We start from the raw sequence: 24,475 nt of genomic DNA, 5'->3' as shown, positions 1-24,475 counted from the left end.
GACAATGTTTTATCCTACAGGCCTATAAAGGAGAAGTGCCAAAGTCAAATAAAGTCTGTAGCTAATGTTAAGAGAGAAGGTTAAGAACTGGTTTTGTATAGTGCAAGCATATAAAAGATTAAATGGCCTGAGTGAAACCAGCAAGTTATCCCATTTAGCATAGTGGAAGCATGGGCAAGAGAACCTTACAGCAAATTTGGGGACCTTGTGGTTGTCAGACATCAGATGAGGAGCCATTCCAAATGAAGCTTTGTCCATTCATAGGATGTCACTCCTCATCTGTCGTGAGATAAGAATGTATTATTTATCTGTTGTGAAGGAGACAGCTTTAGGTGATTGAAAGTTACTTCCATGGTCAGCATTTTTTTGGTGATTTGGAGGCTTGCAGAAAAGCCTTGACACAGCACAACCCATCAACCATGCGAAGACTCCAAGCTGGGTTGACTACTTGGGTTGACCTTCTCCTTTATGTGTTGGTTTCTGTGAAAAATAATTTATAGTTTCTATCATCCCTATACTTTCTTTTACATTATTCCCACCGTCACATTGTCCGACATACTGAAACTTATTACTCTTCTTGTTCGTATGTCATTGTTGTCTGTGAACTCTGGATGTCATGGAAGAGACTTTGGCGGCAGAAAGGGACCTCAATTAATGATTAAGAATGATGACCTTTGGTAAATCTATCGATTAGGTAACTAAGACTACAAGCAGTCTCCTTTTTTTGGGGTACAGCATGATGTGATATGTTTACTTTGAGAACTCCCCTGATGGAAGAAGGTTAATGGCTGGACTTAGTCGACGACCACAAAGAAAGAACACATGACGATGAAACGTTGACCCGTAGAATGATTCAACCAGGAAGACTTTGACTCCACCATTATAGATCATTGTTGTTGAATTGTTCATAACAAGCTCCCCTTCTTCTTGATTGAATGATCTGATGTTGTTTTCAGCTTATTATTGGAAGGCGCAGAATTATCACCGTAATGAACATAGTAAGATCAAATTATGAACGGTCAAAAACAAACCACCAAAGCATAAATAAAATTTAATACTTTTTTTTTTTAAATCTATTCGTCTGTCTGTCTATCGAGAAAAAATCAAAATTTTTATAACGTGAGATCGAATTATAAATATTTCACTGTCGTAAACCTTACGAAATAATCGATGACAATCGCTATTGTCGAAAGAAAAATATCAAAAATATCAACAGTCAATCACAAGCTAAAAATTTTGCACTTGTTAATCAAACTTAGTATATTTATAGATTAATCAAACTCTATTTTTAAATTTTTTTCTTACAAATAAATCTGATTCTTTCTTATATTATAAAAAAAATATATATATAGTTATAAATTGAATGGTAGAGATACAAAAAAGAAAGGTGAATGATAATTATTTCTTGATGCCCACATTACAACATTGGACCAATCGTGGGAACAATTACATGAACCAGACAAAAGACAGACCCACAGCTACGAACGAATCCCTTACCATGTCATTTTGTGTGCTGATCTAGCGGCGCCCCCACAAGTCCAGTACACTCCCTCCGGTCCACCGATCCCGACGATTAGGCAGTCACAGATGTCTCCATCGCAACCTTCCCCGAGTGCCGGATGCTGCCTGATTTCTCTGCCTTCTCCCACAGCTCCGGCAGCGCCTCCCTGATGTTGTGGATGCTCTCCAAAGCATGGTCCGCGCCTTTCACTCTGTGTGAAGTCCCCACCTGCATTCACCCACCGATGAGAGACTCGTGGGACAGACATGGACATGAACTCGATCGCAGGGTTCCCACCCAGTCAGTGCATGCCGAAGAGACCTACCAGTACGGTCTGCAGACCGATGCGTTTTCCTGATCGAATGTTCCGTGCACTGTCATCGAAGAAAACCTGCAACGCTCGCTCCGTCAGTGAGTCTCCCCTTCGTGCTAAAGAAGCGTAATGGAGGTCAATAAGATGGGCGATGGCATCGTACACTTCTTTGGGGGTCGATGTTTGCGAGCCTCAGCGCGTGCTCCATGGCTTCCACGGACGGCTTGCACAGCACCGGCGTCTTGGGTAGTTCGATTCCGCTAGTGTCAGGCTTCGAGAAGTGGTCGACGATGTCGAAGATTTCGCTCGGGGTTTGTGTGCCGCAGGAAGAGGACGGTGGATTCAGAGTCTCGAAGCATATGACCCCTTCGAAGCAGTCTTCCAGCCCCAGCCTCTTGAGCACCTCAGCAGCGTGGACCTCGTCGCCGTTCGTGAACACCTGTTTTGCAGATTGATATGGCAGAAATGAGACCTCAAGCGACGGAGAGACACGGCGTTCGTGGTTTTGTCCTGTGCATCGTTCGGGAAACTTACGACTTTGCGCATCGGAAGGCTCAGCAAGAGCTGCCTAAGAACAGGGTCTGGCTTCAACTTGTTGTACGGCAATCTTCCATGAACGAAGCTGTGGTAATCGTCATAGTCGAAGTCGTAGCCGACGGCCTGAGCAACAAGAACAACGCAACGATGGGTTTCAGTGCAGGAGCCGAAGTAATCACCGGTAAGAACAGAGATGAGCAACTTGTCGAGGTACCCTTAGACCAGCCATTGTCGTGCCGTAGTTCTTGTATAGGACATCGCACAGCTCCGATATCTTGCTTTCCTCGATCCCAAGTTTCTCGTGCATGTAATCTAGAGAACAATGGAAACGATCGTATCAGGAAAACGATGGAACCATGGAAAAGTCAACGGGCCAAAACACAGCGGAAGGAAAAAGGCCAAAGGAGACCGTCGTCGTCGTCGTCGTCGTACCTCCAATGTTCTTACGGCACTCGGTTGCGATGCCAGAACTCAATGGGTAGAGAGTGTCATCGAGATCTGCAAGCACAACCGACGACAGGGAATCAACATTCTGCAATCACCGCAGCGACGAAGAAGCCACGGATGCAACGCGAAAGGCCAAAGCCGAGAACTTACCGAAGAGAAGGCAATCGTATGTAGCCCTCTGAGCCTGCCGGTAGTGGTCATCGAATTCCATCTTGGTCTATCGAAACAAGCAAAAACACAAGCACAAAGTAAGCGACGATCGAAACGATCACCGAAAGAAGCAAAATTTTTTTGACGACTCGTCTCAACCGGCAGATCGAAGGAAGAAATCAAAGAAAGCAAGCTCCTTTTTCGTAGAACGGGTCGGCCGACCGTATTCCAGAGGCCAAGGAAGCGGAGCTCACCGGAATCAGAAGGCCGACGACGTCGAGAGACAATGCAGGGCAGAACACGGGGCGGAGAAACGGAAGGAAGGGTGAAGAAAGCAAGATTTGGTGTCCTCTACGAAACAGAGCGTTGGAAACAGAGGGCGAAGGGGGAAGAAGAAAGGTCGGGGTGCGTCGGCTTAAATAAGGCGACGCGTCGCCCCTCTAAACCGTAATTAGGAGGCTTGACGACACGTTTACGGGGTCAATAATAGCGAGTTTACTAAGAATAAGAAGCACAATTAAACCGAGGGAACTCGGAAACAGCGTGGCTGCTTCACCCGTCCGTCCATGTGTCCGTCGCTGATTGGGTCGGTGGTAGCTTCTAGATACCGACCACGCGGATGTCGCGTTCCCACCGGGGCGCGGACGGACGGAACTACCCCCTACTGCTACATGGATAAATCTGGACCGTGGGAGGGAGGTTGGGCGGTGGAGATGGGAGGCTTCGCGTGCGGGTCACGTTGTTGCAGTGGCTCCAAGAGAGACGTGTGGAAGGGGGAGAGGGTGGCGTGAGCTATTTTTTAGGCATTAAGCGATGCTTTTTTTTTTTATTTTTTTTTCTTCTATTTTATTTTCTAGGCATTAATTTTAGTACCATAAATAATCTCTCTATTTATTTATATTGATAAAAAGGAATGTCAATATCTCAGAGAATTGATTTATTGAGTACGATATTTTATCCCACTTTAAAAAGGCCAAAATCTTCACTGTTTTTTTTTAATTCCGAAAATAATTAATAAAAAAAAGATAATTAAAAGATGTTTGGAAATTTAAGTGCCATTTATTTTATTTATTTTATTTATTTATTTTGATCCTCTGAAAGAGACCGAAGGGGATCAAAATCTGGTGGTGTGCTGCAAAAGTGGGCGGGGGGGGGGGGGGGGTTGAATAATAGTTTTATTTCATAGTTAATTGGTGAATTAAAGAGGAGAAGTTGCTGCAGCCAATGGAAGATTGGACATGTAAAAGAGCTCATCATCTTTGTAGCTGTCAGTCATGACAAGAATGCATGAGATTGCAGGTAACAGTCACCTTCTGTGATCTGTCACTTGGTATTCGTCTTAGGGGAGGGAGAAGAGGCAGCTGAAACCTGCAGACTTCAATTGCTGCACTCATAATGACATCGATTAGACGACCACATCTGTGGCCACACTGCTCTTCACGTGATATTTTTTTTTGTGTGATACACAGACAACCACGTTTTCCTGAGATGAAGATGTTATGCTTGCGAGTGCCACAATAATTGGGTGACGGGAACAGAAAAGCCATCCGAGTTGATGGCCGATGAACTCCTTCGGAATAAAGCTTCCTCCCCTACCGTTGCCTATTGTCCGGTGGTACTCACTGACAGCATCTCTTTCCTTCAAAATTCATGCCTATCCAATGAGCTGCGATGAGATGGGGCCATTCAAATAATTCAGTCCCAGAACGAAGATTTAGTGGGAGAAATGATGCTGCTGCTGCTGCTGCTGCTGCACAGGAGTTCTAACATGGAGGAAACTGGTTTTAAGCCACTGCAACAAGTGCAGTGGAGTCGGCTCCCACATCCAAAGGTGTTGTTGCTGCACGTGAAATGGTCACATGATGAGTACAGAGGTAGAGATAAGATCAAGACACAGCATCAATTATTTGTTTGCGTCTCATCAACGAGGGATTACTTTTAAGATGCAGTTCCTGTGATGCGTTTCACATGATAAGGTCAGAGAACACTAAAGAATGCTGCACCTTTCTGCAACTATTTCAGAAAGCGGTCTGTCTCCGGTAGGTTAGGATGAACAGATCAGTAGTATGAAATGAAGACTTGCTTGCATCGATGGCCTTTTTCTTTATTCAACAACAAGTGTGTACAAGTAGATTTCTTCATGCATGGCCTTTTGTTTTCGGCAGAAGCGACCACAAGCTTTTGGAGTATGAAACAAGCAGAAGCTCATGGTTTTACAGTCTAAGATTGGCTACATTATTTGCCTTGACATTTGGTTGTCCAAGTCATAATTTGCCTCTGCAAGTTTACTAGTTTCTGCAAAATTCATGTGAAAAAAATTGAATTCGGTCTGGGAAAAGGTTGGAAGCTTCCTAGTTGGAACAAAAGCCATTTAATGCATCTTGGATACAATTCCAAGCTATATGTAATGCTTGAACTGCTGGTACTACATCACATTAAAGCATGATAGCTTAGTATTTGCCAAATACATGGGATGGATTTGTTTACATCTAAACATGCATTTCACAGGCCAATTATTTGAAAGTGACCAACCTGTCCTGATATGAACTCATAATTGTTGCTTGTGCAATCATGAAGACCTTGAGATGTCACACCAGAAACCTGGAAGACCGACCTTGTAGGTCACCTCCAGATCTAGTGGCCGGTGCAGTGCAGGTCATGAACACACAAGAACACACAGATTGCTCGGTTTTTATCCGATGCAAGTAAGTCTTGGGATGTCCTTGGAAAAGCTAAATGAGAATTGCATGTGTTCCATATTTGTTTGAGCTAAATAAATGCTCATCAGATTACAGGAACATCAACGGTCACAATTCACATTATGCATCAAAATAACTGGCAGAAAATAGTATGGTTTTAATGCACAAAAGAACTAATCAAAAGCTTTTTCTAGCGGTTGCACTTTTTTCTCCTCTTTTGTCCTTTTTCTTTAGCAGAATATATGGACAAGAATAAAGAAAATGTATCATTCAATCATTGGTGGCAGAGCACAGTGGATAAGAGACCTTCAAACAAAGGAAAGTCTCCAATAATCAGGTCAAGACTTTCTCCCCCAACAACATATGGTGGGGGGAGATTTCCAGTCTTCAGCAAAAAAACACAAACATCAACTCATTATTGAGACTCTGATCTGTACAATTACAATATGTTATATCTAATGAAGACACTGATCTGTGCATTTCCTTAATCTACATGAACAAAGAAAAATCTGATAAAAGTATTTCAAAAGCATGCATCAGAGACATGGTGCCAGCCCACACATGATCCTTCATCTTCCAATACCACATCCTTTGGAGGATCCATGTAATCTCCTCTTAAAGATCATGAATGAACCTGTCATTGCTTGTTATTTTTACTTGACTCGATCTGGACCAAGTCCTGCTGATGTGGGAAGTCCTCGTCCAGTAGCAGCTCAGGAATGAAGACAACCCGATGCTTGTGCTTCTTTGTCAATCTCCTCACCAATAATGGCTTCCTGTCTTATATAAGCTCTGGTCAATTCAAACATATCATCTCTCTCTAGGATAAGGAGAAGAGCCCAACCTTGTCACTCAAATCATAAACTACAACTCGAGTATGAGTCATCTCGATCACTTTCATCTCTTTAAGATGAGGACATGAGCCCAACCTTGCCACTCAAACCACATACTGCAACTCAAGCATGAGTCATCTTGATCACTTTCATCTCTCTAAGATAAGGAGAAGAGCCCAATCTTGCCACTCAAACCACAAACTGCAACTCGAGTATGAGTCATCTTGATCACTTTCATCTCTCTAAGATAAGGAGAAGCGTCCAACCTCAGTCACTCAAACCACAAACTACAACTTGAGTATGAATCATCTTGGTCACTTTCTCAAGTCATTGTCGGCTCCAGTGTTGAGTCTTCTCCAACATAACCTGGGAGAGCATAAGTTATACAGATAATTATATTTGTTGATCTCATAATATTCAAGATAGTATAAAGCTCAATCAGTAATTGAAGCAATTGAGATTATATATTCTGATTTCTATGTATTCATACATCAAAGTGTACTATTATGATGTCAATTATACCAAATCAATATCCACAAATCAAAGAGACCACTTGAGATAGCACCTCAGCTCATCTCTCCATCAAAATCGCAACACATAACAGACAACAACAATAAAAATCTTAATATCTCAAACTATTTGAGATTGACTATATAAATCTGTTGTTATTACTGAGCTATATAAAAAGTCAAAAAATACTTGTTTGCAAAATTCACAAATGTAAATTTTCAAGGAAAAAAAGAGAATATATTAACTTTTTATATTGTCCCACGAAAGTCAGGACGGTGCCGACCAAGTACAGCGTTGTCCTGTGAAAGTCGGGATGACACTGACCAAGTACCATGTCGTCTCGATCTTTGCGGATGGTGCCACTCGAGTACAACGCCGTCCCTCGAAAGTCGAGATAGCATTGACCAAGTACAACGTCGTCCCGCGAAGATCGGAACGATGCCGACCGAGTACGACACCATCGTTTGACGCTATGGCATGGAGAACATCCCACATAGGCTCCAGGAGCAAGCCGACGGCCAGATAGGTCGACAATCATGAATACGACAAGTACGACTGGTCCCCTGATGGAAGGATAAAAACCCGTCGCGGGGTTGGCAAAAGGGGATTTGTTCTGAGCTCATTTTCTACCTAGTGCTAACAAAATCTTCAGAGAGGTCGAAGTCGGGATCCCCCTTTTCGACCCCGACCTAAGTGCGGGGACCGGTGATAGAGTGAGAGGCGGCCAACCAAGGGAAGTTCCTGAACCTTGAAGCTAGAGCCCAAGCCCGACCTCAATGGACGATGATCCCCACTGCCCGAGCGCCAACTGATGAGGATATAAAGAGGAATAACCTTTGTATATGAACAAATACTAGAAGACCATAATATGCAGCGGAATAAAATGGAAACACAATCAAACAGAATACCAAGATATACGTGGAAAACCCCTTCAATGTGAAGGGTAAAAACCACGGGGCAAACTAGAGATAATCCACTATGAGAATAATGAATATACAAATCTCAATCTCTTGCCCAAAACCCTAGCAACAACCATAAGAAAATAACTGGGATTTAAGGATCACGTCACTGCCCACAATATCTAAAACCTCCCCAAGTAATCACAGCAAGAGTCTACTGTAGATTTGATCTAACTTGAGATGAGAACACTCCTAGATGATTGAGAACAGTCTCTCTGCGTTGTCCTTGTCTTCTTCCCTTTCTTTCTCTTCCTTTTCTGCCTTGTTCTCCTTCTTCTCTTTGGAATCTCATGGCTGCCAAGATTTGCCTCGTTGCTGCCTTTTTATAGCCTCTTTTCTGCATCTAAAACGCAGCCCCCACACCCCCATTATATTGATCTAGGGTTAGGTCAAAGGGGTGTGGGTTGTGGGCTGAGAAAGCCCACGATGGGCTGAACCCACTTTGGGCTGCCAGCCCAACAACCTCCCCCTTCAGCCCATAAGGGAGGCTGTCCCATGACTCCTCAATATGAAGTCATGCCGACCAACTGTCGGCATATCTCCTATCTTTCTTTTGGTAAGGTCTTCGTCAATATGTCTGCTCCGTTGTCATCTGTATAAATTTTCTGAAGCTGCAACTGCTTCTCTTCAAATACATTTCGAATCCAGTGGTATCTGACATCTATATGCTTTGACTTGGAATGAAACATTGGGTTCTTACACAAATGGATGACACTCTGGCTATCACAATGCACCACATAATTTTTCTGTTTCAGCCTCAATTCTTGTAAGAATTCTTTCATCCATAACATTTCTTTGCATACCTTTGTAGCAGCAATATATTCTGCTTCTGTGGTAGAGAGAGCAATACACCTTTGCAACCTGGATTGCCATGACACAGCTCCCCCTTAAAAAGTAAGTACATAACTTGAAGTAGACTTCCTCGTATCTATATCTCTTGCCATATCTGCATCTGTGTAACCTGTTAACACAGGTGGTCCACCTCCAAAGCTTAAACAAACCTTATAGCTCCCTTTGAGATATCTAAAAATCCACTTCATTGCTGCCCAGTGCTCTTTGCTTGGATTTGCAAGAAATCTGCTAGTAATACCCACTGCATATGCGATGTCTGGCCTCGTACATACCATTGCATACATTAAACTTCCAACTGCTGAAGCATAAGGAACATTTTGCATTTTCTCCTTCTCCTTATCACTTGACGGACTCTGTTCTGAGCATAACTTGAAGTGACCTGCAAGAGGAGAACCAACTGGTTTTGCATTGCTCATACTGAATCTTTCCAATACCTTCTCGATGTATTTCTTCCGTGACAACCAAATCTTCTTGTTTTTCCTGTCACGAGAAATCTGCATGCCTAGTATTTGCTTTGCTGGCCCCATGTCCTTCATTGCAAAAGACTCACTCAGTTCCTTCTTCAACCTGTCAATTTTAGACATATCTTTCCCAAGAATAAGCATGTCATCAACATAAAGTAAGAGAATAATAAAATCCTCACCAAACCATATGATGTACACACAATGATCTGAAGCCGTTCTTTTGTATCCATTTTCTGTCATAAATGAATCAAACTTTCTGTACCACTGTCTTGGAGCTTGCTTTAGCCCATACAAGCTCTTCTTCAACTTACAGACAAAATTATCTTTACCTTTGACTTTGAAGCCTTCTGGTTGCTCCATATAAATTTCCTTCTCCAAATCACCATGAAGGAAAGCTGTCTTCACATCTAACTGCTCAACCTCCAAGTCCTGGCTAGCAGCAATACCAAGAGCAACACGAATAGAAGACATTTTAACAACAGGAGAAAATATCTCTTCAAAGTCAATACCTTTCTTTTGACCAAAGCCTTTCACAACCAATCTAGCTTTGTACTTTGGTTGAGAACAATATTCTTGAGTCTTCAACCTAAAAACCCACTTGTTCTTCAAGGCCTTCATTCCATTTGGTAGCAACACCAAATCATAAGTGTGGTTCTTTTGAAGAGCATCCATCTCTTCCTACATAGCAACTAACCACTTCTCTTTCTGCTCACTCTTAACTGCTTCCTGGTAACTCTCTGGTTCACCTGCATCAGTAAGCATCACATACTCATCTGTAGAGTATCTTCTGGAAGGTTGACGTTGTCTAGAAAATCTTCTCAACTGAGGTTCTGCGGGAACTTGCTCTCCTACTTCTTCTTGCTCAACATGTCCTGCAGGTAAATCAACATCAGGCTCTACATTATTTTCCTGCACATCTCCCCCATCACCTTGATATACTGGAGGAATAACTGGGTCACAATCTGCTAATCCTTCTGCAGAAGTTTTGGCTGGTGCCTTCTTCTTCAAATCCTCAAAGGTTTGATCCTCAAAGAAGACCACATCTTTGCTCCTGAACACCTTCTGCTTTTCTGGATCCCAAAGCCTGTAACCAAACTGATCATGTGAGTAACCAAGAAAAATACATTCTTTAGACTTACCATCCAGCTTGGACCTCTCATTATCTGGAACATGTGCAAATGCACGACAACCAAACACTCTCAAATGCTTGTAGGAAACATCTTTCCCTGACCATACATGCTCTGCAACATCACCGTCTAGGGCTGTATATGGTGATAAGTTGATCACATCAACTGCAGTCCTCAAAGCCTCATCCCAAAACCTTTTGGGCAGCTTGGCCTGTGAAAGCATACATCTGATCTTTTCCATGATGGTGCGGTTCATCCTCTCTGCAATTGCATTATGCTGAGGTGTACCAGGAACTGTCATCTCATGTTGGATCCCATGTGACCTGCAATAGTCGTTAAACAATCCTGTATACTCACCACCATTATCTGATCTTATGCATTTCAATTTCCTTTCTGTCTCCCTTTCAACCCTGGCATGAAACTCTTTGAAGACATTAATAACCTGATATTTGGTCTTCAAAGCATAAGCCCAAACTTTCCTGGAAAAATCATCTATAAAAGTGACAAAATAAAGTCCACCACTTATACCATGAACATCAACAGATCCACCAGGAGTTTTTGTCCTCAAAGGACCATATACATATGTATAAACACGGTCTAAGGCATGCATTTTTCTAGACAAAGCAACACTAGCAAATGAAACTCTATGTTGTTTACCAGCCAAACAATCAATACAAGGGTTCAGATGTATACCTCTGAGATCTGGTAATATCTCTCTCTTGGAAAGAGCTTGCAGCCCCTTCTCGCTCATGTGTCCCAATCGCCTATGCCACAACTCCATACTGAAGTCTTTCTCTGTAGCATTTAACTACTCACCATAAGCTTTAGCCTGCAACCTGTACAAAGTATGACATTTCTTTCCACTAGCTATAACAAGAGAACCCTTATTGAGCTTCCATTGCCCTCTGTGAAATCTGCTTTCATACTCTTCATCATCTAGTCTTCTAATTAAAATTAAATTCAGCCTCAAGTCAACCACATGCCTTACATCCTTAAGTATCAACTTGCAGCCAAGGTTGGTCTTTAAATGGATATCACCCATGCCAATGATGTCTGCTGTGCCATAGTTGCCCATCTTGACAACACCAAAGTTTCCAGACCTGTATGTAGCAAAAAACTCTCTCCGAGGTGTAGCATGATAAGAAGCACCTGTGTCAATCACCCACTCAAGATCCTGACACACACAAGAAAAAATATCATCAGAAGGAGACAAAATCAAATAATCACCACCCTGCACTGTAGCTGTAGTATTATCCTTTGACTCTGTAGACTCCACTTCTTTTCCCTTTTCATTATTCTTCTTAGGTTACTTACATTGGTTCTTGTAATGTCCTTTCTCACCACAGTTATAGCAAACAATATCTTTTCTTGATCTTGACTTGCTCCTACCCATACATGAACTGCTTCTAGACTTTGATCTTCCTCTGTTCTCTGAGATAAGTGCCTGTGAATCATTCTGAGATGTTGCCGAACTCTTTCTTCTCAACTCCTCATTCAACAAACTGCTTGTTACTTGACTCATAGTAACAATACCATCTGGCGCAGAATTACTAAGGGAAACCACTAGTGTCTCCCAACTTTCTGGTAATGAACTGAGAAGTAACAATGCATGCAACTCATCATCAAGAGACATTTTCATAGAGGATAACTGGTTAGTAATACTCTGCATTTCATTCAAATGCTCAACAATAGAAGCACCCTCTCTATATTTTAGGTTCACAAGTTTTCTGATCAAAAAAACTTTGTTACCAGTTGTTTTTCTTTCATAGAGACTTTCCAATTTTTTCCAAAGAGAATATGCAGAAATTTCAGTAGAAACATGGTGAAAGACACTATCATCAAGCCACTGTCTAATAAACCCAATTGTTTTTCGATCTAACCTCTTCCACTCATCATCTGTCATAGTTGTAGGTTTTGCACTATCCCCTTGCAAAGGTCCATACAAATCTTTGCAATACAAGAGATCTTCCATTCTTGGTTTCTATATCATCCAATTATTTCCATTCAAACTAATCATGCGAGAAATATTACTGGCCTTCATGTTCAAATACAAAAATTAAATCACCAAAACCCCGCTCTGATACTAGTTGATGGGGATATAAAGAGGAATAACCTTTGTATATGAACAAATACTAGAAGACCATTATACGCAGCGGAATAAAATGGAAACACGATCAAACAGAACACTAAGATATACGTGGAAAACCCCTTCAATGTGAAGGGTAAAAACCACGGGGCAAACTAGAGATAATCCACTATGAGAATAATGAATATACAAATCTCAATCTCTTGCTCAAAACCCTAGCAACAACCACAAGAGAATAACTGGGATTCAAGGATCACGTCACTGCCCACAATATCTAAAACCTCCCCAAGTAATCACAGCAAGAGTCTACTGTAAATTTGATCTAACCTGAGATGAGAACACTACTAGATGATTGAGAACAGTCTCTCTGCGTTGTCATTGTCTTCTTCCCTTTCTTTCTCTTCCTTTTCTGCCTTGTTCTCCTTCTTCTCTTTGGAATTTCGTGGCTGCCAAGATCTGCCTCGTTGCTGCCTTTTTATAGCCTCTTTTCTGCATCTTTTCTGCATCTAAAATGCAGCCCCCGCACCCCCTTTATATTGATCTAGGGTTAGGTCAAAGGGGTGTGGGTTGTGGGCTGATAAAGCCCACGATGGGCTGAACCCACTTTGGGCTGCCAGCCCAACACCAACATGGATGATCTTGCACACCCGAGACTGAACCAAGCCGTACAGACTCCCTCTGCCACGACTTAAAGGAATACTATCACTAAGAAACTAAAATTCCCCGACACAAAAGTAAATTGACATATATGAAGGCATATCATCTAAGTCAAGAGCTGCATTATTGGTGTCTACTTCATATTTGCAAGCTCATGCAGGTATCAGCAGTTCCAAGTTGTCTTCCTATTCATACTGTAAACAAACTTGAACTTTCATGACGAGGGAGAGATACAGAACAGGAACAACAGAGGTGGCATATTCAGGAAGGGAACAGAGTTGTATTGTTGTGTGTATCAGTGTGAGCAGGTTTTGTTGGATCAAGCTGACTGAGACCTTACACAAAGCCCACTCCAAGTGTTGCTCAAGTTGGCTCTTTCTTGAATTAGATCAAACTAATTCATGATCTTGTTTTAGTTAATCTCAAAATCCTGGTTTCAACCCTCTATAAATGAAGGATAATGTATTATATTAAATATTCAAGAGGAAACAAGAGATGAGATAGAACTTGAGAGATTGGAAGTAACTGATGATGAATAGACACATTTGGTTTTCGAGTATCGCTATTGTTCTCCTCTATCATCTCATTAATATAGGGTTTGTGGAAGTCTATCACACTTTTTTGGAAAATTATCTGACAGATGTGAGTTCTCTTAATGATTAATTTATCTGATATGTGCCCCTTGTTCTCCTCATGGGTTTCTCTCACCCATGCACCTGTTCCATGTGCTCACCTAAACTAGATTGCCAAGATCTATGCTTGTCGGATGGTAGGTGGATTTGGCCCTCAGCACCCAAACAGTTGACAATCTTTCACAAGAGATGACAAAAGTTCGGATTCATCTCACACGTTTGAAGCTTTTCTTATGTCATCCCTTTGTTCATCCTGTAAACTGTTCTTGCAAGCGTCGTTCTTCGTCATATGATGACAAACTCCGCTATTAGCATAAGGTGCATCAGCATGGCATTCTGATATTAGTCTATGCAAATACATATCTTTAACAGATGCGGTTAACTACACATCTTACACTTCCTTTATTTGTCTTTTTTGTCAGCTCACATGATGCTAAACCCTCTGCGCATGTACTGCTACCAACTTGGCACTCACATTATGGTAGAAAGAACATCCAGGTCAAGGAAGGCCGAGCCGGTGGTCCATGACAGGGAAGAGTAGGATGGAGAAGATGCCGGAGACGAAGGACAAGGGTCATATGATGAGGTGGTGGAGTTGCATGGCTTTCTCACCAGTAAGGGCACAACATCTTCCAGCAGTCCTTCTGAGCTCTGCAACACATCGTCCAGTAGTCCATGCTGCAGAACATCCTCCACCGTAACTTGACCTGCAGAAGGTGGGCCTACTACTGTCCCATCCACCGCAGGTTGCGACTGCCGAATCGCCGGTGGGCTCTGTCTTGCAGGCTCCGCCGCAGTGGACTGGCATTTGAGCTTCTTTGCTACATGGAGACCGGTGTCGGAGTAATCCTGAGGCCGAGTGAAGAGGAGATGGGAGTAGGTGTAGTGAAGGTGAAGGCCCTCGTACGTGACGATGAGCAGTTCTGGATCTTCCATGGACCTCTCCACTTGCTTCTTGGCATTGCATCTCGGGTTGGTGCATCTGTAGTAACTCCTGCCACCAATTCAAGCAAATCACAGGCCACCATCAGAAGTAATATCTTTAAATCTTAGAGCAGGTTGACGGTAATAACAACAGTCGATAGGCAGAGCGGTGCATGTGTAGCTTATGCTGCACTTTGAATTCTGCGGATTCCAATTCAAGAAAGGTGGTGGGGTGGTGCAGGTTGTTAATGTGCTTTGGAGGGCAACAGAGGAAGACTCATACACCGGCTCCTGATTCATGGAAGGTGAGGTGATTGCAGAGGTAGTTCTCAGGTGCTGAAGAAGGAAAAGAAGCATCTTAAAGGTTGGAAAGCTTTTCTTCTTGTTGGCTGCTGTCAGATGTGACCTGCGAAAAGATGCCTCGAGTTTTTTGTGCAGATTTGACGATGGTAGGTGGTAAGGACGTGTCTGTCACTGTCTCTCACAAATTTAGTTATCTTCTGGTGGAAGATTGACGTTGATTTTGGTTGGAAGAAGTCTAGTTTAGAACGGAGGTGGAAGAAGTTAGCTGAATCAAGTGATGGCAGGTAAGAATTGGTGGTGGCATAGCAACAAACCTCGGATTGGGACTGTTCTTGATAGATTTCTGCCCGTATTTCCTCCATTTGTAGCCATCATCATCAAGCCCATTGCCGCAGGTCTTGATTCTGAACACATACTTGTGCTCCATCTTGCCCAGGCCCTTGTCCGGTGAACAAACACTGCAAGAAAATGACTAGATATCATCTCACTGAAACAAGATAATTCTGGAGCAGAATGAAGACGAAGAAGAAATGGCTTGGGAAAGTACATGGGTCGAGCACTGCACCGGCCACTGGAGTCACCACTCTGGAAGGTGAGCGACAGTGCACTTTCGATGTCACTGATGGTTGGGCCTGAGTAGGCTGCAGAGATGAGCTTGTTGATGATCGATTCCTGTTGTGCAACAGACTGGGACTCTGCAACCTCGGAAGAGATGAACTGGGAGCTCGTATCCTCCTGCAGCTCCCTCATGATCTCCACTTGAGAGTAATCGAAATCATCAAACCAACTGGTCTCTGCTTCTGCAACTTCCTCCATCAGAAATGAAGTGAAGAGGAGTGATAGGAGGGAGATACAGAATGAGACAGGGGGAGGAGATAAGGACTTGTGGCCTTGTATCTTGTATCATGCAATGCTCCGGCTTTTAAAGGTATCATCAGTCCACAGATTTACCATCTCCAACAGCCAGCACTCCGTTTACCGTAGCCTTTGTCTTCTTTTCTTCCCATTGTTACTATTTGACTCTGATGAGGGTCCACCTGATCTACGACTGACGTTTACAGATGCAATGGTCAACCAGGATGGATCATTCAACTCCATCTCCTTTGCCATCTCTATGTGAACTCTCTCATCTCTCCATGTATATGTTCTTGAAACTGTACGTGGATGAAACGTGAATGTTACCTGTCACAGGAACTGGCAATGCATGTGAGTTGGAGTAAGATTTGTTTTACGTGTGGGTTGACTTTGGAAGGAGGGGAAAGGGAGGTAGAAATGAGATGTCCCAAGAAGAAAACAAGCGAAATTAATGATTAGGGAGATGGGGGAGAGAGAGAAGACAAGGGGGTTGACCTGCAGGCATGGGCAGCCAGGTTGTACCAAGGAGTGGTAGGAGATGAGGCAGAGTCAGCGGCAACGTGGTCGTACCAAGGAGAGATATATCGGACCACAAGAGTGTTCGAGGCGGAGGGGGGGAAACAAGTCAACGGGCGGCGGGGCCCTTGGCGTGGAGACGGATCACGTTGCTGCTTAGGGTTTTGTCCGGTTGCTTCACGCGACACCTATGAAGCGGCTTGGATTTGTCTCCCGGCATCTCATACACGAGCTGTAACTGCGACACACTCTCCTTCGCCTGGTGAGCCCGTCCCCCGTCTCTGCCAACGCAGGGAACAGGGTTTTCGAGCCGCGGGAATTGGCCTGACAAGGTGGGACCCGCACTCCGCGTCAGTGACTCAGTCAGTTGCCTGATTCGTGGGGAACGGCAGGCCAAGCAACACATTCTCAGTGGATTGTGTGAATTTGCATGGTCTGGGCCTTCACGTTATGTCCACAGCCCATCTCAGGGACAGCGTACAATGTGTATGGAATCAAGAGCAGAATAAATCACCATCTGCAGTTGAGCACCAAGGTTGCTGAAGCAATGAAGTCAAGAATCTCCATGCACACTTGGAGTGACGGCACTCTGCTGCGGTACGATATATGATCATTTCATTCGACGAGGATACGATAGACACGAGTTGGCAGCCACGTAAGAACGCAGTCGCCACTGGTGTGAGGAGAAAGGGAGATCTGGGAAATATCGTTGGGAAAAGCCAAACGGAATCGTCACCTCTCTGTCTCTCTACTTCTTTGTCAAGTGGTCGAGGTGAGGAAGGAGGAGAAGCCTTGGGGTTTCTTTGGGCACCATGGATTGCGATGTGTAACTGTTGCTGTTGTTGTGGGATTACACTTTGCTTCACTCCTCTCACCCTCTCCATGTGCACGCTTCATGCATGCAATGACCAGTCATCTCTACCACCCTCGTGAGATGCTTAGCCTATTTAAACCCCAGCTCTTGACAAGATATATCCCACCGGTTCTCTTCTTGCCGGCTCATTCTTTTACGAGCTATTCTTCCCACACTCAGCAACTTGTAGAGAATGGGTTTCTGTTGCCTCTCTGAGTAGTTCTATTGTGCCTAACAGATAGTAGAATTAAATGAAAATTATAATCAAATAAAATATTAATATTTATTTAAATTCTTTTAATATGAATGATAAAAATTATGAGATAAATCAGAGAAAATCTACTATAAGAATAATAAATATACAAATCTCAAAATATCTTATCCAAAAAACAAGCAACAATCACAAGAGAATAACTAAAATATGTCACAGTGCACAATATCCAAAATCTCTTCAAATAATCACAGCAAGAGTTCACTATAAATTTGATCTAACCTGAGGTAATAATACTACTTGGATGCTTGAAAACAATCTATGCGTTGTCTGTCTTCTTTCTTTTTCTTTTTCTCTTATTTTTCTGTCCTTTTCTTGAATCACGTTGATGCAATTTTTTAGCCCTATTCGCAGCCATTGTAACCCTCTTTTTTTCTTTCTTAGCCATCACATCTATGAGTTAGGGTTTAGGTTAGAGAAAAGTGGGTCGTGGGTTACTAAAGCCCCCTATAAGCTAAACTAATGGATTGTTTACCTAACAATCTTCCCTTTCAGCCCATAAGGAAGGCTATCCCATAACTCCTCAATGCGAAGCCATGCCGACCAACTGTTAGCACATCTCATGTCTTTCTTTCAGTAAGGTTTTTATCAATAAGTCTACTTTATTCATATGTATGAATTTTCTGAAGTTGCAACTGTTTATCTTCAAGTACATTTCGAATCCAATGGTATTTGATATATATATATATATATATATATATATATATATATATATATATATATATATATATATATATATATATATATATATATATATATATATATATATATATATATATATATATATATATATATATATATATATATATATATATATATATATATATATATATACTTGAAATGAAAAGTTAGGTTCTTATACAAATAGATGGCACTATGACTGTAATGTACAATATAGTTTTCTTGTTTCAACTCCAATTCTTATAAGAATTCTTTCATCCATAATATTTCTTTGCAAATATTTATAGCAACGATATATTTTGCGTATGTGGTGGAGAGAGCAATACACCTTTGCAATCTAAATTGCCATGACATGACTCCCTCTGCAAAAGTAAGTACAAAATCTGATGTAGACTTCCTCGTATCAATATCTTTTACGATATCTATATCTATGTAACCTACCAACACAGGTGGTCCACCTCCAAAACTTAAACAAACCTTAGAGCTTCTTTTGAGATATCTAAAAATCCACTTCACTACTGTACAGTGCCCTTTGCCTGGATTTACAAGAAATCTGCTAGTAACACCTATTGTATATGTGATGTCCGGCCTCATACATACTATCGAATACATTAAACTTCTAACTACTGAACCATAAGAAACCTTTTATATTTTCTCCTTCTCATCACTTGATAGACTCTGCTTTAAGTATAACTTGAAGTGACTTGAAAGAGGAGAATCAATTGGCTTTGTATTGCTTATACTAAACCTTTCCAATACCTTCTCGATGTATTTCTCCTATGACAACTAAATCTTCTTTTTTTTTTTGTCATGAGAAATCTACATACCTAGTATTTGCTTTGTTGGTCCCGTGTCCTTCGTTGCAAAGGGCACACTCAATTCCTTATTCACCCTATCAATTGTATACATATCCTTCATAAGGATGAGTATATTATCAACATGAAGTAAGAAAATAATAAAATCCTCACCAAACCGTTTAATATATACACAATAATCTAAAGTTATTTATTTTATCCATTTTCAATTATAAATGAATCAAACTTTCTGTATCACTATCTTGGACCTTGTTTAAACCCATAGAAGCTCTTTCTCAACTTGTAGACAAAATTTTCTTTACCTTTGACTTTGAAGCTATCTGGTTGCTCTATATTGTTAAATCTCAGATTTTGATGATGAAATCAATTAATAGTTTGTGATCTAATCTATATTTTGAGTGACGCGGGACTAGCTTCGATCAAGGAGAGTCAAATTGATTAAAGTAGGAGGAATCAAATGTTTGGCTAAATGATCGGACATTGCACCAAGGAGATCGGAAGTTGCGGGAGTCAACATGTCGATTGAGCAATACACCGAAGGATCGGACGATGCACCGAAAAGCTAGGAGAACCAATGACATGCCAGACAATATATGATTTGTGCTTTATAATAATTTATTTAGATCGAGTTAGTTTAGGTCTAATTGAGTCAATATTGGGATGAAACAATGCTAACTCAATTAGGGGCCCATTGGGCTTGAGTTTGGGATATTTTGGTCTAAGTAAGGCCCATACAACAACCCTTAGTAGGCCCAGGTGGTGGCACCGCCTGGGACTCAATCTCTTAGGTTGTTTGGGCAGTGGTACCACCTAGACATAATCTTCAAAACTATATTAGGTGATGATACCACCCAGTTTTAGACTGATAGGTGGTAGCACCACTAGTTGTCAGTCTATCAGGCGGTGGTATCACACAGTACTGGTGGTGGTACCACTAGTACCCAAAAAACCTAGGATGAGATTGTTTTGGCTCCAAATTTAAATCCATTTTGAGACCTATAAAAACCCCACTCATCCTTGCTTAGTAAACACATGAACTGAGAACATAAATTGGGGAAAACACTGTTGTAATATGAGAGTTCCCCTTCTCTTCTCTAAGAGTATAATTTATGTTTAAGGGAGAGTTGAGTGGTTGTAAAGGTTATCTCCTAAACTTATAAAAAAGAGAAAAGGATTATAAAAGGATAGTTGGTCTTCGTCCATTGAAATAAGACTATTAGTGGATGTTGATGGCCTCAACGGAGGAGGAATTAAGAGTGGCCGTAAGTCATGATGATTGAACTACTATAAATCTGGTGTGATCTCTTCTTTGTCATTTCTATTCTGCTTTCTCTTTATATTGTTTATTGATTTGGCTGCATAGTCTATTTTATACTCTTTTTATGTTAAACGTATTTACGGATTTAATCGAAACAAAGTTTTTCGAATCGACATCGTTTTTATGATAACACTAATTCACCCACCCCCCCGCCCTCTTAGTGTCATCACGATCCTAACAATTGGTATCAAAGCCAATTTCTCTCTGTTTGGTTTAACACCCAAGAGAGATAGCTTTTTTTGGCTTTCAAGAGAGTCACTCTATCATTTGTCCTTCTACGTTTAATAGGATGGACTATATGTATTAGAAAACTAAAATGAGAAATTTTTTGTTTTCTATGGATTTTAGTTTATGGAATGTTATTGAACTTAACTTTCAAAAATCTTCTAAACTAATGAACGAATGGAATGATTTGGAGAAGAAGATTTTTTCTTTAAATGCTAAAGCTATGAATGCTTAATTTTGTGCTTTGGATAAAAATGAGTTTAATCATATTTCGACTTATGAAACTACACATGACATTTGACACACTTTTGAAGTCATACGAAGGCACAATAGGGTTAAAGATTCTAAAGTTAATCTTTTGATGCATAGTTTTGAATTATTTCGAATGAAACAAAGCGAGACCATTAAAGACATATATACCCATTTTACGGATGTCATCAATGATCTAAAAGCACTTAGTAAAAGTTTTTTTAATTTTGAACTTGTTAACAAGATATTAAAATCCCTTCCAAAAAGTTGGGATCCTAAAGTAACTGTAATACAAGAATCAAAGGACCTAAATGACTTTCCGCTTGAAGAACTTATCAAGTCTTTAATGACCTATGAAATGACATATATTGCATATGATGAACTTGAAAATAACTTTTCAAAGAAAAAAAGGACTTGGCACTAAGAACAAAAGAAGACCACTCAAGCAAAAGCTCAAGTGATGATAACATAGAAATCCTCACAAGTAAATTTAAAAAATTCATAAAATATGAAACTAAGAATAAAAATGAACTTAAAAAGAAGAAGTTGCCAAAGAACTATCGAATTTCAGATTTTAATAATAAAATCAATTAATGTGTTAGTCATCTAATCTACGTTTTAAGTAATGTAGGACTAGCTTCGATTAAGGAGAGGCAAATTGATTAAAGTAGAAGGAATCAGACATTGGGTCGGAGTGAACATGTTGGAAGATTGAACGTCGAGCTAGAGGATCGGTCGACTTGTCGGCAGAAGGCTTGTGCCGTGAATTCGAGTATCGGGTCGAATGATCGGACATTACGTTAAGGAGATCAGAAGTTGCAGGAGTCAACATACCGATTAGGCAATATGCTAAAGTAGAGGATGATGTGCCAAAGGATCGGACGAGCGCCAGATAAACCAATGACATGCCAGACAAAGAATTCATGCTTTGTAATCATTTGTCTAAGATTGAAGTAGTTTAGAGGGCTAATTGAGTTAACTTTTGGTGTAATCATGCTAATTCAATTAGGGGCCAATTGGTCCTTAATTGGGATTAATTTGGGCTAATTGGAAGGCTCATTCAGTGACCCAAAAGTTGGGTCACGTGGAGGAACCGCTTGTGAGTTGGAAAACTCAAAAAACCTAATCTTCGAGGTTATCAAGTCGTGGTACCGCTAGACTGGGCGATGGAATCGCCTAGTGTAAGGCTGTAGGCGATGGTACCGCCCATACCCCGAAATCTCGGAGATTTAAATTTTAGGCTCCAAATTTGAATCCATTTGGGGCCTATAAATACCCCACTCTTTCCTTCTTGGTATAGCAAGAATTAAGCATGAAATTGAGTTGAAAAGGGAGGAAAAAAATTGGAAACTCCCTTAGGATTTAGAGTCCCTTCTTCTTATTATTTAGAAAGTTCTTCTAAAGGGAGAAGTGAGGTCTAAGAAAGAGAGGTTATAAGGGTTGTCTCCTAAACCCATGAAAATGAGAAAGAGTGTAAAAGGATAGTTGATTTTCGCCCATTGAAGGAAGATTGTTAGTCGATATCGGTGGCCTCGACAAAAGAGGAATCGACAGAGTGGATGTAGGTTACGATGACCGAACCACTATAAAAATCTGGTTTGCATTTCTATTTATGCAATTTACCTTACTACAAGCTTCCTTACTTGCTTTACTTTCTCATTACTCTTATGAACGCTTTCAAGTTTAATATCTTTCCGAAATAGGTTTAATCGAAACAAAGATTTTTGAACCGATGATGTTTTTATCCACTGTACTAATTTAATCCCCCCCCCTCTCTTAGTGCCGACTCATTCCTAATAGTTGGTATCAAAGCCACGTGTTTTCTCATTTGGTTTAACAACTAAGAAAAATGACTCTTTTCGACTTTCAAGAGGGTTTTTCTATTGTTCGTTCTCTTATGTTCAATGGGACAAACTACACTTATTAGAAAACTCGGATGAGAGTTTTTTTGCTTTCCTTGAACCTTGATTTATGGAATATTATTGAAAACGGATTTGAAATGTCTTCTCTTCTAATGAACGATTGCAATGAGTTGGCTAAAAAGACTTTCTCTTTAAATGTCAAGGTTATGAATATCTTGTTTTGTGCTTTAGATAAAAATGAGTTCAATCGAGTATCTATTTGTGAAACCACTTTCAATATTTGACACACTCTTAAAACCACACACGAAGGCACTAGTAGAGTAAAAGATTCTAAGATAAATCTTTTGATGAATAATTTTGAATTGTTTCGTATGAAACCAAGTGAAACTATTAGAGATATATACACCCATTTTACGGATGCCGTCAATGGTTTAAAAGTACTTGGTAAAAGTTTTTTGAATCTTGAACTTGTTAATAAAGTTTTACGATCTCTTTTTAAAAATTGGGATTTGAAAGCAACGACAATACAAAAATCAAATGACTTAAATCATTTTCCGATTGAATAATTTATCGGGTCTTTGATGACATATGAAATGACTTGTATTGAACATGAGAACTACCTTCCACAGAACATGAAGGATTTGACACTTCAAACAATATAATACCACTTGAGTGATGACTCAAGTGATAATGATGATGACCTTGAACTCCTCATAATAAATGACTTGTATTATGACTTGTATTGAACATGAGAACTACCTTCCACAGAACAGGAAGGATTTGACACTTCAAACAATATAATACCACTTGAGTGATGACTCAAGTGATGATGATGATGACCTTGAACTCCTCATAATAAAGCTTAAAAAAATTCTTAAAACAAGAATCAAAGAACAAAAATGAACCTAAAAAGAAGAAGGAAATACTCAAGGTGCTTGAGACGAATCAAGTTCATCCGAAGATGAAGAACAAACCAACAAAGGCGAGGGGCAAACTACGCCTTAACGACTTTCGATGACGAGATAACCAAAACTCCTTTGTTTTATTTTAAAATTATTTGATACTTTTCATGAGTCATTTTTAATTAGTTAGTAAAAATTAAAAATAAAAATAAAATATTGGGATCATGCTAGTAATTTTGAAAATGATAATGACAATTGTATGTTTTATAAAAATACAATAAAATGTTAGATATAAATCTAATGCTTGTACACCAAATAAGATTAATCTTACGTATGTTCTTAAGAAGTAATAATGTATATTTTGATGATTTCTGTATAGCTTTTCGATTTTGATTAAAGATGCCTTATATTTAATGAAACTACGCTTGATGATCTAATAATGCATAATGATTATGTTTAATGAGTTTATATTTTGAAATTATGCATGATGATTCTTGTGATTTATGGATTATCGATCTTTGCGGTAATAAAAATTCTTTTTCGGTTTTAAATGTTGATGCATATTTTTATTTGGTATAAAAATTTGGGCATGCTTATATGAAATCAATTATATGAATTGAAATACTAAAAAGAGGAAATATTTCTCCTTGAAATTTTATTTTCTCTACTTTATCGATTTTAAAAAAAAAGAGATTAATGAATCTATTTATGTTATTTTATAAATCTCTTGAACTATTAAAGTGATTTTGATGGCTTAGATTTGAATGAGTTATTAATTCAAATCACGATCTTGATTTCTCAATATTTGATACTCGAAATATTTATATGAATTGAGATCATTTTCTCCTTGTTTCTTTTTGCTATTCACTAAAGAGAATATTTATCAACATGAATCATGTCTTTTGGTATTCATATGATCTTATCTTTCATAATA

General features: G+C 40.2%; 2 protein-coding genes across 3 annotated transcripts; both read right to left on the bottom strand.

The window, feature by feature from the left end:
• Nucleotides 1–1,373: 1,373 nt before the first annotated feature.
• LOC103999659 (phosphate metabolism protein 8) lies at nt 1,374–3,342 on the bottom strand. Of its 2 annotated transcripts, none has more exons than XM_009421468.3 (8): nt 3,203–3,342; nt 2,949–3,015; nt 2,784–2,849; nt 2,566–2,663; nt 2,349–2,474; nt 1,978–2,253; nt 1,827–1,892; nt 1,374–1,729 (listed from the first exon to the last, which is right to left on the bottom strand). In XM_009421468.3, the coding sequence occupies exons 2-8, from the start codon at nt 3,007–3,009 to the stop codon at nt 1,574–1,576; spliced, it is 849 nt and encodes a 282-aa protein (XP_009419743.1). In that variant the 5' UTR covers nt 3,010–3,015; nt 3,203–3,342; the 3' UTR covers nt 1,374–1,573. The 2 variants fall into 2 exon arrangements, with proteins under 2 accessions (XP_009419743.1, XP_018674305.1); XM_018818760.2 differs by lacking the exon at nt 3,203–3,342 and adding an exon at nt 3,108–3,180.
• A 10,896-nt stretch (nt 3,343–14,238) lies between these two features.
• On the bottom strand, nt 14,239–15,869 carry LOC135651028 (probable WRKY transcription factor 49). Its single transcript, XM_065170796.1, has 3 exons — nt 15,542–15,869; nt 15,309–15,452; nt 14,239–14,761 (listed from the first exon to the last, which is right to left on the bottom strand). Exons 1-3 carry the CDS (start codon nt 15,808–15,810, stop codon nt 14,239–14,241), a joined length of 936 nt encoding a protein of 311 aa, XP_065026868.1. The 5' UTR covers nt 15,811–15,869.
• Nucleotides 15,870–24,475: the final 8,606 nt, after the last annotated feature.

This window comes from Musa acuminata, chromosome BXJ3-10 (genome assembly GCF_036884655.1).
Source record: "Musa acuminata AAA Group cultivar baxijiao chromosome BXJ3-10, Cavendish_Baxijiao_AAA, whole genome shotgun sequence".
Taxonomy (NCBI): domain Eukaryota; kingdom Viridiplantae; phylum Streptophyta; class Magnoliopsida; order Zingiberales; family Musaceae; genus Musa; species Musa acuminata.
Note: the sequence above shows the minus strand (reverse complement) of the source record. Positions and strands in the feature narration are given on the sequence as shown.

What these genes read in the sequence shown, in the direction of transcription:
- LOC103999659 (XM_009421468.3), bottom strand. Translation starts at nt 3,009, where the DNA reads ATGGAATTCGATGACCACTACCGGCAGGCTCAGAGGGCTACATACGAT. An exon ending in GTGCCGTAAGAACATTGGAG is followed by an intron (nt 2,664 to 2,783) that starts GTACGACGACGA and finishes ATTGTTCTCTAG; the next exon opens with ATTACATGCACGAGAAACTT. An exon ending in CGACAATGGCTGGTCTAAGG is followed by an intron (nt 2,475 to 2,565) that starts GTACCTCGACAA and finishes CTTGTTGCTCAG; the next exon opens with GCCGTCGGCTACGACTTCGA.
- LOC135651028 (XM_065170796.1), bottom strand. Translation starts at nt 15,810, where the DNA reads ATGGAGGAAGTTGCAGAAGCAGAGACCAGTTGGTTTGATGATTTCGAT. An exon ending in CGGTGCAGTGCTCGACCCAT is followed by an intron (nt 15,453 to 15,541) that starts GTACTTTCCCAA and finishes ATTTTCTTGCAG; the next exon opens with TGTTTGTTCACCGGACAAGG. An exon ending in AAGAACAGTCCCAATCCGAG is followed by an intron (nt 14,762 to 15,308) that starts GTTTGTTGCTAT and finishes AATTGGTGGCAG; the next exon opens with GAGTTACTACAGATGCACCA.